This window comes from Diospyros lotus, chromosome 13, assembly GCF_014633365.1.
Source record: "Diospyros lotus cultivar Yz01 chromosome 13, ASM1463336v1, whole genome shotgun sequence".
NCBI classification, from domain to species: Eukaryota; Viridiplantae; Streptophyta; class Magnoliopsida; order Ericales; family Ebenaceae; genus Diospyros; species Diospyros lotus.
Genome location: NC_068350.1, coordinates 36,169,725 through 36,187,142, shown reverse-complemented (window position 1 = coordinate 36,187,142; position 17,418 = coordinate 36,169,725). Strand labels below are relative to the sequence as shown.

General features: G+C 34.2%; 2 protein-coding genes and 1 long non-coding RNA gene across 4 annotated transcripts; 2 read left to right on the top strand and 1 right to left on the bottom strand.

The window, feature by feature from the left end:
* The first annotated feature begins 58 nt into the window (after positions 1 to 58).
* Positions 59 to 6,389, top strand: LOC127788715 (AUGMIN subunit 1). Of its 2 annotated transcripts, none has more exons than XM_052317307.1 (7): positions 59 to 133; positions 700 to 985; positions 1,101 to 1,233; positions 1,306 to 1,440; positions 1,589 to 1,712; positions 5,820 to 5,957; positions 6,050 to 6,389. In XM_052317307.1, exons 2-7 carry the CDS (start codon positions 724 to 726, stop codon positions 6,155 to 6,157), a joined length of 900 nt encoding a protein of 299 aa, XP_052173267.1. In that variant the 5' UTR covers positions 59 to 133; positions 700 to 723; the 3' UTR covers positions 6,158 to 6,389. The 2 variants fall into 2 exon arrangements, with proteins under 2 accessions (XP_052173267.1, XP_052173268.1); XM_052317308.1 differs by having other exon boundaries at positions 87 to 185.
* Positions 6,390 to 6,399: 10 nt separating this feature from the next.
* LOC127788716 (uncharacterized) lies at positions 6,400 to 8,272 on the bottom strand. Its single transcript, XM_052317309.1, has 2 exons — positions 8,076 to 8,272; positions 6,400 to 7,142 (listed from the first exon to the last, which is right to left on the bottom strand). The coding sequence occupies exons 1-2, from the start codon at positions 8,223 to 8,225 to the stop codon at positions 6,507 to 6,509; spliced, it is 786 nt and encodes a 261-aa protein (XP_052173269.1). The 5' UTR covers positions 8,226 to 8,272; the 3' UTR covers positions 6,400 to 6,506.
* A 1,124-nt stretch (positions 8,273 to 9,396) lies between these two features.
* On the top strand, positions 9,397 to 12,021 carry LOC127787983 (uncharacterized). The gene is made up of 2 exons (XR_008020287.1): positions 9,397 to 9,854; positions 9,964 to 12,021. It is a non-coding gene; the product is annotated as an uncharacterized LOC127787983 (long non-coding RNA).
* Positions 12,022 to 17,418: the final 5,397 nt, after the last annotated feature.

The following is a 17,418-nucleotide window of genomic DNA, read 5'->3' as shown; positions in this document are numbered from 1 at the left end:
CAAAATGACGTCATATATATATATATATATATATTCGTTCAAGTTTCAAAAATCTTCCATTCCAGTACCATATCCAACGAAGCAAAGACCAGCCCCGCCGGCTTTTCTCTCTCCGCCTTCTCTTACACCGCCGGCAAGCTCTCTCTCTCTCTCTCTGCATTTACACGAGAGACTTCAAGATTTATGTGATTCTTCTTCTGCTTTTCTTGTGCTGAAATAGTGAAATTAGTTCAAATTCCCCGAATTCACACTCCACGCTTTGATTGATCTGATTTTTTTTTCCTGTAGCAATGGGGAACCCTAGCTAGTTCTTTTTTGATCTGTGAACAATTTGGTTATTATGAAACCCCTTTTTGCCTCTTTGGAGTTCTTTCTGCAGTAACCAAATTCTGGATCCATTGGCGACGAATTTTCGCTCTTACCCATTTTTAACACCGAGATTTCTCCAAATCCTACTGAACACGGCGGATTTGTTGACTTTCTCTATTCTTTGGAGATCAGTATCTGTTGATTATAATGTGTTCGTATTTGCTGGATGAGATTTCTGTGCTCTGACAAATGGAACTATTTTTACTCTTTAACTAGTTTGCAGTCATCGCAAATTTTCCAAATCCTACCCAGTAATTACCCTCCTACATGTACGGAAAACGGAAGTCTGTTGTTAGTAATGGCTGTTGGTTTTCTCTACTCTTCTTGCAGGTTTGATTCCATTGTGAAGGCAGCATGAGTGATATGATTTCTGGAGCCAATCCGCCGGTAGCCGAAGCCAAGAGTGGTGGGTTTGATGCTAGTCGAATTGCAGAAGTGAAAGCGTGGCTTGCTTCTCAATTTGATGCAGCTGGAAAAGATATCCCTGATTTCGAGTACACGCCTCGAAGTATTGCTCATTTACACAGCCTTGCTACGCTCTCCCGAGCCAAAACTCAAGCTGCAGAAATTGTTGCAAATGATTTCCGCCAAAAAGCTGCTGAGTATCGTTCTCAAGGTCTTCTGATTTATATGCGTCTGTGTATGCATATGTACATCTGATTATACAGTTTATGCAATTCAATTTCAAAGAATCTGATAGGGCATTATTTCGAAATATCTGATAATTCTAGCTGCAAGGATTAGAGAGATTTTGGAGAATGTGGGATTGGCACAAGACAGTTTGCCATCTAATGTGGTCACATCGGCACAAGTTCTTGCAAATGTGGCAAATTTGTTGAATATTAGAGATACTGAACTAAGCAGGTTGGTTTTGTTTTTGTTCTAGATTAATTATTTTTTCCCCTGAGTAAAGTCTTACCTGGAGAAAACATGCAGTTTTCTTGTAGCAATGGGGGATATTTCTCTAAGGAAGACAGGTGTAGAGGAGAAGAGGGTTAAAGTTCAGAAAGAGTCAAAAATTCTTCTTGATTACACTAGAAAGGCAATAGCCAGGCTGACTTATTTAAAAAGGTAAGATACGAATATTACCCTCTGGGTTCTTGATAAAAAGTTTCAATAACAATTTTTTAAATCTTTAGGTATTTCAAAACTTGAACTTGGTGAGGGGTTGCTGATATATCCATCTATCTTCCTCCCCCCCAATAACTTACATTTGTAGAACACTTGCACAACTTGAGGATGACGTAGCTCCTTGTGAATCTCAAATGGAGAATTGGAAGACAAACTTGGCTATTATGGTTTCTAAGGAGAGGCAATATCTGCAACAATATTCCAACTATAAGGTGCCAATGTTCTGCCTTCAGTTTTGTAATTGTTTGTTGATAATATTCCAACTAAAAGGTGCCAGTATTCTGCATTCAGTTCTGTAATTGTTAGTTGAGGGGTCAGCATAATTGCCAAAGTCATCCTTCAACTATATCATGGAACCCAACTCCTTTCCCCTCCCCCACTCCAACACCCCCCCCCCCCCCCCCCAAAAAAAAAAACTATTTCTATTTGCATCTTATTATTGAATTTTCATGCCTTTTCTTTTTATTTATTTTTCAGGAATCTTAGGTGGATGAATTTATATTTTTCTGTTCTGTTACTTTACTAGATAAATAGTGATGGTGATGTGTATAACACTTAATTCTTTTATGTATGTTATTATGTTAATCCACTATTCTTCTTTTGCCAACTTGGGTTTCCTGGTTTCATTGCCCTTATGGCAAATTCCTAGAATTTACTTCCAGTAAGGTTGTTTTGCTCTTGTTCAAGTGTACTTTATCACTTATGAAACCTCAGGATACAACAAGTTTTTCCTTGATGTAGGTCTACTTGCATTGCCAATATATGAAAAACATGCTAAAGAAATGTATTCTTGATTCTGAAAATTATTTGTTTGACTTTGACTAAGAGTTTAAAATATAAATGATGTTTATTTCAATAAGAATTAATTTCCACATCTGTCTGACAACTGATGACGGAGGGTCTGTATTTTATGATGTTATACTTTTCTTAGCAGGATGGTTTTTAACTTCCAAGGGATTCTAGGATGGCATATAACCCTATTCTAGAGGTGACTACAACATAACTGCCACAATGATCGGAAAAGAATCTGTCTTATAATCTCTAGGAGAAACTTTTATTGAGGGCACTTCTAAAATATTACTGCCGATTTTTGCAGCTTGAAACTGATGGTTATTTATCTAGAAAACCCATAATTTGTCTTTAGCATCTGTTTGGTATTCATGATGTGTATGCTGCTGAATATACAGGACTGTTAGCAGTTGGTAAGGGTGTCTAAACAAAAAGTAAGGGGTTTGATTTTTTTTTTTTGGTCAGTTTCATGTGTTAGTTTTTATTTATTTTGTGTTCGTTTTCATTTTCTATTAAAAAATATAAACTAAACATTATGTTTGATAATACTTTTGTTTTTGAAAATAAAAAATGGAATGATGTTTGATAAAAAAATTATCACATGATTAAATATGTGTAAAAACTCTCCGTGGATTGTGTAATTCCCTCAACAGTTCTAGTGTTGTAAGTGTTTCTTTGATTTACAGTTGATCCCAAACCCAAATAAAGGAGGGTTGCATAAGGCAGTTGACAGACAACATAAAACTTATTGAGTCAAAACATCATGAATTCTAGACAAATAAGAAAACTGTTGGCCGTGATCCTCTTATTGATGGTTGCATTGCCCCAGTGCAATGAAAAATGAGCTAGGTTTGTTGCTTTGATGCTCGAATGTAGTATCAGATTTGCAATGGTGAGTCCAAGTCTCCAAGATCATAAGACTTTCACAAGAAAATCTATGGTTGTGGTAGCTGAGATGATTAGGTTGCCTCCAAAAGACAAGATGGATTGGAGAACAGGCTAAAATATTGGCAGAGTTTGGATAGAAACTTTAGAATTCAGGGAAGGACTGTACAAGGAATAGAGTGGGGATTATCATGAATTAAACTCTAAAGGGTAGGATAGTGAGTGTGAAGAGAATGGGAGACAAGATTATTGTAGAGAAAGTCTTTCTAGAAGAAACTATGAATATTGTCAATGCATATGCATTGCAAGGTGGGTTAGGAGAAGAGATAAACACAAAATTTTGGGAGAATTTGAAGAGATCGATACAATGAACACCTAGAGGAAAAAAGATTGTTATGAAAGGTGAGTTTAATGGTCATGTGGGAGGAAGAATAATATAAAATGAAGCCCAAGAATCTGGTGGTGGGTTTAAAAGGTGAAACAAACTATTTTCAAAGAAAAGGTCACATTGTGCCAGAAGAGACTAGACTGTAGAAGGAGGAACTAATGTCACTAACCAAATATTGATTGAGATGGCTACTATTTGAAATATGCAAATAAGATTCTAGCAGAGTTGAAGGAACAAGCTCCAAAAAGAAAAGAGTCTTGATGATGGGATTTTAAAGGTGGAAAACAAACTATTTTCAAAGAAAATGTATGTGTCAGGAGATATTAGATTGTAGGACGGGGGATACCAAATGTGGATTGAGGATGGGTACTACTAATGGAAATATGAAAAGAAAAAAAAAAATGATTCTAGTATAGTTGAAGGAAAAGGCTCCAAAAAAAAATAGTCTTGATGGTGGAATGAAGAGATTTGAGAAAAAAAATTAAAACTAAAAGAGCTTGCTACAAGCCTTTACATGACATATGAAGAAAATTTGAAGAGGTACATGATGGCCAAAAAGGAAGCAAATGAGGCAGTTTTTAAACGAAGTCAAAGCTTATGGAAATTTATATCAATGACTTGACAAGAAATATGAGAAAAGAGGTATTTATAAATTAACTAAAGGAAGAGAAAGAAAACTAATTATTTGAGTCAAGTGAAATGCATAATAAGGCAAAATTGAAAATCAAAAGGTACTAGTAAATGAGGGAGTGATCAAAGAGAGATTGGGGTAGTATTTCTCAAAGCTATTCAGTGAAGATGGAGAAATAGATGTTACATTAGTGCATCTTATTAACTATGAAGAAGATCGGAATTACATGTTTTATAAGTGTATTTGTTCCCATGAAAATTGTTAACTACCATCTTAGTAAGCTTCCAATGAAAATTGTAAGTCACAAAGGAGTAATCATACAGTTTCCTTTGTTTCCTTACAGTTCCTTTGATTTGTTCCAGTCACATGGAGGCTTACTAAAACTGTAAGTCACAAAGGTGCTTACTAAAACTGGAACAATTCAAATCAGTTTCCTTTGTGATTTGGAGCAATTTTCATTGCTTTTTGAGTCTCAAATTGTAATTCTGATCTTTTTAAGCAATCTTAAGGAAGCTGTTTCCATAACTTGAACCAATGACCTTCCAGTTACAAAAGAGCAATCTTACTAAAACTACCAAGACTCATCTTTGAGACTTAAACTACAAATAAAATTCATTTGGATGGATGGAGAAGACCAAATCTACAGTGCTGAGGATGATTTAAGAGTGAACTACAACTGGGCTTTACTTCAAATGATAAATGCCACTATATGGTTGCGTGCCAGCAGGAATCCCAGAAAACCTGAATTGGGGAAAAAAAATAGTACCACTTGGATGAGAAATTAGAGCCAAGAAACTGCTCTTGCCATGCATGGTCTGTACCAGGAAGCCCGTGGAGAATCTATAAAAATTAAGGAGCATAAAGAGATAGGGGATCCTATATGTCTAAAATTATGACTTGAGTCTCCTTATATGTTGGTAGCATAGTGTATGGGCATGGACACATGAATAGAAGTCACATAATAAAAGCCCCAAATGCCCAGAAACTTGGTATCATGACACTAATTTATTTCAGGATTGGGCATGTTTATTGACTACTAGGTAAGGAGTAAATAGTGAAAAAAAAAATACTAAAAGAAATGGAGAGCCTTTTAAGAGATACATGCTGACCGTTGTGTCCAAGATACAAGTTACTTCAAGATTCATTGAGGTAGACCTCTTATGTTAAAATGTAGTCATTAAATGTGTATAAATAATGCTATCTAACCTGATAATATTTAGTCAATTGTGTTTGACAAAGGATTCAAAACCTAATCTTATTTCCAGAGAGTCAGAGTCTAATAGGTCAAAATAGGTTTAATAGAAAAAAATATCCAAACAACCATGGGTGTGAGTTGTGGAAACAGTCTCTTTGCAAAAAAGTAAAGGAGAAGGGTGCATATAAATACAACTTTCCCTTGACCCTCACAAAGTTGGGAGTCTTGTGCAGTGGAGAATGGAGATACCTTTTTATTAGGAAGAATTAGGAAATTTCCCATCCCTAATAATTCATTCACAAAAATGAGATTTTGAAGTTTCATTCAATTGGTTGATATTCAATTCGCTTTCCATTAATTGTATTTAAACTCTGTTGATGCTTATCTAAATTTATTTTGTTAATTACTCAACATTAATTCCTTGGGAGCAGGCTATACTCAACCGTGTGGGCTACACCCCTGAGATTAGCCATGGTATGCTGGTGGAGATGGCAGAGCACAGGAAGGATTTGGAGAAGAAAACAAAGCCCATCCTTGACACCTTGAGGAGCTACCAAGACTTGCCTCCTGTAGTGTCATACATCAATAGAAAATAATCTTTTCCATCATAATTCCTTTTAATTATTGAAATGCTGATTACACGATATTTTCTCTGTTTCAGGACAAAGCCTTGGCTGCATTAGCAATCGAGGACAAGAAAAGGCAATATGCTGCTGCTGAGAAGTACCTTGAAGATGTCCTGCAGTCAGCGCTTGCCACTGCTGAGTGAGATCCCAGTGTCTCTGCTTTTCACAATGTTGGTTTTACCATCATTTTTATTGTATGTGCTTCTTCATTATCTCTTGATATTGTGCTGACTACATTCCTTACGGCTTCCTCTGTTTTTCTCTTTCCCTTTTGTCTAGTGGAAACACTGGTCTCTTCTGCTATGATGTTTCTCTGAACATAAATGATAATCAATTAAATTTTTATATTTTGAAAGCATTGTTTAGATTCCCTTTCTTCTCGAGATTGACATAAAATATGTGCTTTATTCATCAATTGGGATAGGGCACAGCACAGTGGTCTATCCGTTGTCAATGTGACTGACTTAATTCCAGATAGCATTCTAGTTCAAATTAATTTCCGAGTCTTCCAATCCTCAAGTGAACTGGGAACTTGACCACCTTCTGATCATGACCATCTTCACTCCAAGCTCGCTTGAAATTGTTTATCACATCATCTGTCAGTAGCTCGACCCCTTTCTCTTTTGCAGTCTGATAAGCTGACCATGACCTTATGTATGTCAAGAAGTCATCCAATCCCATTGCCCTCTTAGAAGTAAACTCAAACGGTCCAGTGTGATCCTCTCCATCCACGGGCTCAAATGGGAAGTCGATCCCCGTGTACTTGTCATCCACAAGCTTGCGTGCACGTTCCCAGAAGGGATAGGAGTCCGAGTAAAATGGCTGGAAGATGGAGTCGACCCTGTCATTGACTCGAGGGATGGTGTAACACCATGCCGCGATGACTCCTTCAGGTCGCTTGAGCACGCATTTGACTTGTTGGTAGAAGGTGGGGAGGTCGAACCAGTGCAGAGCTTGGGCTATGGTGACAAGATCAAGGCTTGCCGGGGCTGCAATGTTGGCTGTGAGATCGGCCATGGAAATGGTGGGAGGGGTGCAGTGGTAGCGCACGTTGGGGAGCTTTGGTGCAAAATCAAGCTGCTTCTGGCTGGTGTCTGTGGCTATCACATTCTTGTAGATCCCACCCAACTGGAAGAACATTGGGTTAGTATTATTACTACATGGGGTATATTTAAAACTTTATAAAATTACGTGGATTTTGGAACAGTTGTTTGTTGTATCACACAGAATTGTTGGGTAATAAAGTTTTAACATGTGCAAAATGTGAGCGTGATTGAGATGAAAATGCTAAGATAGATATGCGATAAGATGCCAGAGACATGATTAAAGACATGTTTGGATTAAGTTTGAGAATAGTTGAGTTGAGTTTGTCCTCCAAATATGATAAGTTGTGTGTTCGATACTATGAGCATGACTTTATAAGCATATCGAACCTTATGAGAAAGTTGGTAACATTACAGTTCTCTCGATTCAATCTAGTGTAGGTGACTAAATTTAATCTCATGAATTTGGTGAGGTTGAGATGAGTTTGTTCAAGTGAAATGTCACATTTCAATTTTACCCTTTTATAAGTAGTTTGTTTGTTCATGGGTAGATTAAAGAATTAATGAGACGCTTACATTTAATGATAAATATATGATAATGTAAAAATATAATAGATAAATTTTATACAGGAGATCAAGTCGTGATATGTTATTACAATTGGGAGATATTTACGATAATCTAGTAAAATCTTCAGACGGTAAGTATAATTCAAGGGTGGATCCATGCACAGCTTACAATTAAAAATTATATTTTAGTATTAAAAATAATTTTTTAATGTAAAAAATAATAAATTTTATTAATAATTTAATCCAAAAAAAAATTCAATCCATCCCAAAATTTGTGATGTGTAATTTTATACTTCAAAAAAATTTTAGCTTTTTCTACAGAGATTTCTAGATCTGTCTTTGGTGTAATTTATTTGAAATTAAAATTATTAAATAAAGTATTTTTATATATCTTTTTTTAAGTAAAAAAAAAAAAAGACTAAAAATTAAAAATAGAAAAATGAAAGCTTACGGATGCTGCGGCTTGGCCGCTGCCGGTGCCGACATCCCATGCAAGGTCATGACAGGAGGTTTTGGACGCGATGAATCGGAAAAGCTCTTCCGGGTAACCTGGCCGGCCGGCGGCGTAATTCTTCGCTTGGTTCAAGAACAATTTTGCCATCTCTCTCTCTCTCTCTCTCTCTGCATTTAGTTTGACTTAGGATCCTTCAATTTATAAGCCAGTGAGAGATTATCTTCAATTTATATTTATTGTAAATATTTAAAGAATCTTTGATTGGGGATGGAAGAACGAAGCAACAAATGCGTCATGGGTGACGTCACCACTAACCAGTTCCTTGGTCTTCACGAACTCACCCACCTTACTGGTTACCCATTTGGATTTGGCCACTGCATTTGTGAAAGCGACGTACTACTCCTACCAGAAGTTTCAATTCATCTTCTACACTACTTCATACTTTTTTCGTTTCCTAAAAAATTGGCGCTTATATTATCTTCTTGGCAAAATATCATTTTTTATTTTTTTATTTTCTGTTCTAACGTATGCATGATTTTTTTAGATTTGATGGGGTTATTATTTAATTGAGTGAAATAAGTCACTTTTGTATAGGGAGAATGTTATTGATAAGGTAAAGGGTTTATGGTTATTTATTGGCTTGAAATCATTTTAACAATTCTTAGACTCGAATACGTGTCAAATACTCTTGTGAGAAAAAGGAAAACGGGGTCTCGCCCTTCGATAGGTCATTCAATGTTCAAATTAGTCATTATATTTTAAAATGACACAATAGTAATAGGAGGATGGTCTAACAGTGATGTAATAGGGAACATAATAAATGACAAAAACTTTTTCCTTAAACATTGTGCCATTATATAGATATCTTAGGAGGGTGGTTCAAATAAAGTCACATAATTGGTTGGGATTAGGGTTACAATCGAGTCGAGCTCGATTTCGCTAAACTTGGCAAACCTAAGCCAAGGCTCAAATTCGAGTTAAGTCTAAAAGCTCAGCTCGAGCTCAAGTTAGATTAACATGAATTGAGCTCGAGCTTGGGATCACCACCACTAAAAGGATTGCATATCCAACAACTAGTGGTTTTTTTTTATGAATTCATAATTTTATATTTTTATTCTTTTGACATTTAGTCTATTTAATATATCTTAGATTTTATAATGTGATGCTTTTTATTTATAAGATATTAGTGACAAAGTTTAATAAATTATGTTTAAAAATAAAAAATAAAAAAAATTCGCTCTTGTCATTATGCATATTCTATTTTTATTTTTCTTATTTAAATTTTATATATTAAATATTATTATTTTTTTAGGAAAGTAAGGAAATCAAATGGGAACAATGAAGCCGTGCAGAGCCATGGAGAAAGAGAAATTGGAGCAGCCATGTCTTGGGAAATTGAAATTGAAGTTGGGGACCAAAAAAAAATTAATATTTTAATCAAGGAAAGGAACCATGAGAACAATTGAAGACCCAAAAAAATGACGTCTCATGTGAAAGTGCAATTAAAGGCATCCATATTATATTAATATAATATTATTTATTTGAACGCTAATGATGGCAGCCCAAATGAATTGAAGTTTCAATTGAGGTGGGCCCATGGTGTCATAGGAGAGTTAGGTCGCAGCCACACACGTAGCATATATATATATATATATACATATCTCAACATTTTAGGGAGAGAAACGGACAGAATTGGAAGGAAAAAATAGGAGGGGCGGCACCACAGCATGTCAGAGACGCACGGAAAGGAGACGTCTCTCCTCGTCTCTATTCCTCGTGTGTTTTCTTTTATTTTTGATGAATTACTCAACTCTTATTCTAATATAATAAAAAATTCATTATTAGTCATCATCGACTATCGTGACTAGTGATTTCCAATTACCAGAGACCTCTTTCATGTGGCAAGGGATTACGGTTATTGTCATGGTCGATGATGCGTCGTCGGTAATTGAAGGTTCCATAGCCATGAATGTTGCCTTTCGTCGTTATCTATCCTTAGTTTTCTCCTTTGACACGTTATCTCTAACTACGACCCCTTGAGTGTTTGTGCCAAGTTCGACTGACCATGAATTTATGCATCGCCATGGTTGTTGGTCTTTATTCTTTTGTCATGATTGTTGTTTCTTGCCCTTGTCATGGTAATGGATGTTGCTTGGCGCCATCGACATCATCAAGTCATTATCGTCGACTTCATGTAGCCGTCGACAATAGAGGATGAAGGAAAAAAGAAGAGTTGTTGGCGACACTGATAGCAGTGGCAAGTGTGGTTGATGGCGGCTTGAGAAGGAAAGAGAAAGAGGAGGAAAAAGATAAAAGAGAAGGAAAAACAAGAGATCTGTTAAGATTTGAGGGTAGGGAGAAGGGGATGTTTTTTGCATTTTAGTATTTTCAACGCATTTTGGCTGGAAACATTCAAAATAACAAATTTTGTTTTGGGTTTTATATATAATTTTATTCTTATTTTTGAGAATGTGTTTTTGAAAATAGTAAAGTAAACGCATTTTCAGTGTTTTGAAAAACTAAAAATTTAAAACGGACTGAAAGTAGCAAATTTAACACAACCTTAAGTTTTTTTTTTTTCCTCATTATAAATGAAAATTAATAAATTGGAATGAAAATAACAAAATATAATAAAATGAAAATGTTTGATAACATTTTCAAACCACCTATGAGCCACTTTTATTAACTATTGTTATATTATATTAATTAATATGATATTACAAGCCAATGGTAATGCTAGTATCCTAATGTGTAGACGACATTAGGATTACATAATAATGGGTGTGAATAAATTTTCATTTCTATTCTTAAATTCATCAAGAGAATTATGATATTTTTCATATGCATAAATGAAAAGTCAAAATTCTCTTGCTTGATTCAATTTTAGGGTTTTAATTCAGGCTTCCTGCAGTCCTACTTTTCCAATCCTCAGGTAGACAGGAAATTTAACAACCTTTTCTTCATTGCCGTCTTCGTTCCAAGCTTGCCTGAATTTCTCGATCACGTCCTCCGACAACAGCTCCACACCGTCGCGGCGAGCCGTCTGATACGCCGAACTTGATCTCGTGTACGCGAGGTAGTCCTCCAAACTCATCAGCCTCCCCGTTTTGAACTCGAACGGCCCCGTGTGATCCTCGCCGTCCACCGGCTGGAACGGGAAATCGACGGTTCTGTATCGATCCACTACCAAATTCCGGCCGGAGCTCCAATAACGCCTAGAATCGACGTAGTAATGTTGCCGGAAAATCAAGTCGACGCCGTCGCTGACCTCCGGCAAGGTGTAGCACCAGGCGGCGATCACGCCGTCGGGCTTCTTGAGCAGCCATTTCGCTTGTTCATAGAATGCGCAGAGATCGAACCAGTGCAGAGCTTGACCTACGGTAATTAGATCGACGCTTGACTGCTCCGCCACGAAGCTCTCGACCTCCGCCGTAGACATTCGAGGCGGCGTCCACTGGTACCGCAGGTTAGGGCGCTTCTCTGCGAAGTTCAATTGGTTTTGGCTGGTATCTGTGGCTATGACTTGCTTGTAAATAGCAGCTAGCTATTGAGATGATTCCGTTGTATAATCAGCAGATTTATATATAATGGCATTGCTGAAATTAACACACACACACACACACATATATATATAAATGAACTGACCGATGTTGCAGCCTGGCCGCTGCCGGTGGCTACGTCCCAGGCGAGGTCACGGCAGGGCGTCTTGGAGGCGATGAATTGGAAGAGCTCTTGGGGATAACTCGGCCTGCTCTTCGAGTAGTCTTCCCCTTGCGTCTGAAACAATTGATCAGCCATCTCTGTTTCTAGATCTGCGTTGATGGATGAAAGGCGGAAGCATACAGTGATGACAAGTAGCGATTAAAGCAGACGTTGTGTATATATAAAGGGCTATCTCCCTCCCATCCCGTTACCTGACGTACTATAAATAATTCACTCTATATTTTAATTTTATCTTAAAAATTATACATATATTCAAATAATACTCCCTATTATATTCTTATTTTGATTTATTTATTAACAAATTTTAATTTTATTTATTTTAACATATACATAATTAAAAATTAAATACACAATAATTAAATATACACATATACAAAATTAATAATCAAATATACACATACACAAAATCAATAATTAAATACACAATATTATTCATCCAATACAAAAAAAATCCCAAAATCACAAGACTGATTTGCTCATCACCATCGCCGAAGAAGATGTCGCCGCTGCCGCCGCCCGATTTTGCTCATCACCGTTTGTTGTTGCTAAAATACAACAATTAAAAACTTTTACGAGTGGAACGTGCATAAATGCCATTGACCCCGAGACCAGAACAAAGAACGATTATGCAGTTGGCTTCCGAAGGGAACTTCCGAAGCTAATTAACTGATTACTTTCGAAGACCAGAATGGTCCTTCCGAAGTACGGATGACGGGCTTCCGAAGGTTTCCAAAGGTCTTCCGAAAGGATTTCTACCAAGAGACGGTTGTTGGCCACTGGAGGTGGCAGCGGTAATCTTCCGAAGGTAGTTTGCAGTAGCTTCCGAAGCTTCTGTAAGAGAATGGTTAGAAGGCTTGTGGGACTTTTCCCACAAAGACCCTCCGAAGCTTAAATTAATATGGAAGGGGTACTTACGTAAGGAACGGAAAGGAAACTAAGATCTTCGGAAGGTAAGTAGTTAGAGAAAATACTAGTGTTCAAAAAGATCCCCTTTGAAACGTTAAGCTTGGCCTTATATAGAGATCAACAATCGACCGTACATGATTGTTTGAAATATATCTTTCGAAGGAATCTTCCGAACTTATCAAGACTGTTTCTTCGGAAGTCCTACTTCCAATGACGGGTTGCGAACCTAGGAGGTCACCTTCCGAAGATATGTCGCTACGGGTCTGGAAGCTACACCGATACGCCTTTCGAAGCTACGACATTTACCATCTTTCGAAGTTGATTTCTATTCTTCTGAAGATTGCTTCTGGAGATAGCTTCCGAACTTAAATTTGCTTCATGTGTCATTCCCTTCCGATTATTGGGGCACCACACCGTTGCTGCCAAATTTGGTGTTTGCAACTCGTTTACCTTCACTTTCACTTGCAACTCGTCTTCTTTAGCCAATTCAACATTTGCGCGTCTAGTTGGGCTCTTCTCAAGTTTAAGATTTTGCTCATCACAATTGGTGACTGATTTCAAGTTCTTCAAAAATTTGGCAAATCAATTTAACAATGGCAAGGACTTTTGGAGCGTGATTTTAAAATTGATTCCCTAAATTTTAGCAATGACAATCCGTTTAGCAACCTGTTGGAGAAACGAGAGGTATAAATGTCGCGATGCTGGCGAAGGCGAAGGCATGAATATGATTAGATTGAAGAGACATTTTTAAAAGTATTATAATTTTTAAATATTTTAATAAAATATTATATTTTTAAGCTATTTAATAAATTATTATATTTTTCTACTCTTCTTTTTGCCATCGCTACTAATAGCAGCATTACTACTCCCATTAACGAATTCAATTTATCTCAATTATTTCTCCTCACTCGCCATCGCCTAGCACTTATTGTTTGACATTTTTAATAAAATTTTTAAGTTTTTCAAAATTATTTATTATATCTTACTATTATTAATAACGAGTTTGAGAAAATTTAAAAATTCGTTAAAGCGTGAAGGAAAAAGTATAGAAAAATATTTTTCATGACTCGGTTAATTTGTTAAATAACAGAGCATGTTGAGTTGGAAGAAATATATTAATTTGTTAAATAATTTAAAAAATATAGTATTTTATTAAAATAATAAAAAAATTATAATAATTTTAAAAAATTTCTAAATAGGACGGGGGAATGTCAAAGCTTGCAGCGTACGCCAAAATATGCGCCTTTCCCAAGTTCAAAATTTCAAATCGCCCAATCCAAATCAGTTAATTTGCACGTTATTCGTCGGAATACACAGGGATTAGTACATGGGCTGCTGCACGTGTTTAGAAATTTGCCATACTCACACATGTTTCCGTCAATAATATATATATATATATATATAATATATTAAAAGAAGCTTGTTAGAGAAGCTTTGACAAAAAAAAGGTATATATATAAAATATATATTAAAGAAAGCTTCTTAGATAAGCTTTAATAAAAAAAAAAAAATTATCTGTAAAAGCTCGTAACTAGTAAGAAAGAGCGAGAAAAGGATTTTGGGAAAGTTGTTATGGACTTTTTTTTTTTTTTAATCTTTTTTTTTTGTTTGCCAAAAACAATATCAAGTAAGTCGTTGGAAATAACGGTGTGTAGATTGTCGGCATTGTATTGATGAGCAGAGCAACAACATCCAACGAAGCTTGCAATAGGCGTCCAACGAAGTAGCTTCGGTAGTCTTTCAAGTGATTGTGTTTGCAAGTGTTACCGACAAACTTCTCCAGCGATAGAACTCCTAATCTCTCAAAATTATTGTAGTTTTTCTCATCTCTTAATCTTACGTGCTCAAGCTCTTTGGCGAGTTGAGCTCGAGCTCGAGCTCAATTCATATTAATCAAGCTTAAGTTCAATGAAACTCGGTTCAATTGCAACCCTAGTTGTAGATTCAATTTTGCCTTCACATGAGACTTTGTAATCGTCTGAGTCTATCTTGAGAGTTAGGTCTCAAGTTTCGGGTCGCAGTGAACCTGTCTTCAGGGGCGAATCCAAGAATTTAGAGCGTAAGGGCTAGAAATTAAAAAAATTAATGTAATAAATTTATATAATAATGTTTAGTTGGGGGCTGGGCTACCTGATATATATATATATATATAAATTAATATTTAGTTGAAGAAAATGGGGCTGGATTGTTGCGGGAAGGGGAGCTGCTAGGTTTATATATATATATATATATTTAGTAAAATTATTGTTCAGTTGGAGCTGGTACGGACTAAAGTTGGTGCCAGCCCCCCTACATCCGCCTCTCCCTGTCTTTTACACCTAAACTGAATCAATGTGGATTGTGAGTTTGATAAAGGGTGAGACGATTCAAATAAAAAATTAATTGTGATCAGAGACTTCTCAAGTTTCCCATATTAAAAAAAATGTAAAAATTATATGTCTGATCATTTTTCCAAAGGAACTCAATCTGTACTTGAATAAATGAAGGAATATAGCTATTTCCACTCTAATTTAGATAAAATTCGTGATTATATTTTTGTATTATGAAAATACTTCTATTATTTCTTATGTTTCAATTTTGTCAATATTTTTTAATGAAAATTATGAAAAGACGATATTGTTCGTTGTTATTAACAAAAGATATAAGATAGATTACTATTTTTTTCTCAAATTAGGTGAAATTTGTGATCACATTTTATGTTTTGAAAACACCTCTATTACCCCCATTTGTTCCAATTTCTTCAATATCTTTTAATGAAAATGAAGAAAAAATCATATTACCGATCATTATTAATAAAGTATATATGATTCATACAATTTTGTATGAACTGTATAATAATTATATATTTGTAAGATATTTAAGTTTATTATAATCATTATTATACATAATATTTTTTTATCTTTTATCAAAATAAATTAATTATGTACTATAAACCATAATATAAATGAACTTACTTAAGTTTCTTATAATTAATATCATATTTAACTATTTCACATCAATATCTTCTTCTTTTTTTTTTCCTTTTTTCTGATTAAGAAAAATATGTATTCCATTTTATCCATTTTCCGTCATAAGATTAAATATTTATGCGTAAAGTTTATCTATAAAATTTTTCTTTAAATTTATGCTTTCAAATTTATGAATATATATATATATATATATTAGAGGAGTAACTCACGTGTAAAAAAATAAAAAATTATAAATAAAAATCTTTCGATGCTTATAGTTTACTTTTAAATTTGTTTAGCAAAATTTAATAAATTAAATTTATCTAAAAATAAGATGTATTTATTATATCTTAACCATCGTTCTAAATAAATTATGCTTCTATTTTTATTAGGATAAAAAATATTAAAATTCATGTATAAATAACATTATTGATTCTTAATGTATTGCTATTATTATGCTTCTATTTTTATTAGGATAAAAAATATTAAAATTCATGTATAAATAACATTATTGATTCTTAATGTATTGCTATTGTGCTAAATAAAATAAAAATATATTAAATTATACGTATGTGTTAGGGTATTGGTAACAGTTCTTGTATCCATCCTTTTAATCATATTTGTTCTATAGGACAAAATTTTAGATTCATATATACTCTAACTAAATTAAATTTATTAAATACCTATTGAATAAAATTAAAATTGCGATACTTAGCCAATTCGGTTATGAAATTGTTATTACTAAAATATAATAATATATATATTTTATAGCATAGGAGTGTCTGAAATATAGTATTTGAGAGACATGTAGAGAAAGAAACCAGTTAGCAACATGGGTGAGCCTTATGTGCGGATCCGACGAACTCATAATTTTATATTTTTACTTTCTTAACATTTAGTCTATTTAATATGTTTTAGGTTTTCTAGTATTCATTTATGATGCTTTTTTATTTATAAGATATTAATGACAAAGTTTAATAAATTATATTTAAAAATAAAAAATAAAATTTGTTCTTGTTATTATGCATATTTTATTTTTCTTTTATTATTTTATTTAAATTTTATATATTAAATATTAATTTTTTTAAGAAAAGCAAGAAAATCAAATGGGAACAATAAAGTCGTGCTGGAATAAGGATAATCGAAGTTTTGATTATGCAAGAATTGTGAGATCGAATTGATTTTCATTGTTCTTCTATTCTACTTACAATTAATAATAATGGCAAGCAAAAGTAGTATTCACAGGAATTAGTTAGATCTATTTATTTAAAAATTAAAATAAATAGAAGAAATGATTGGGGGTTTTAAATTTTGAAATTTAAACAATTTAGAACTAAACAATTACAAGAATATAAATTAACGAAGAATCAATTTAAGCAAGTATCCAGTTTAAGGTATAATTTTAGAATTAATTCGAGAAATTGATCATCGATGCAAAAATAAGACTCTATTCTTTCACTAAATTGATTATGATTATTAACAAGTTCTAATAGCTTATCTCTCATTACTTTGTATTACTTTGTTGATAATCAAGACAAGTTTATTGATTATTTTCCTTGTTAATAAACAACCCTAAACAAGCTCTTAAGGTTTAATTTACCAACAATGTTAATTACTAGAAAGATGACCAATTTTAACCAATGAACACACAAGCTCGATTTATTTAAGCTATAATATATATATTCATAACATAAATTGAAAATTTATCCGTAATTAATTCTATTATTTACCACCAATATTAGAATATCTAAACAATTAAGGAT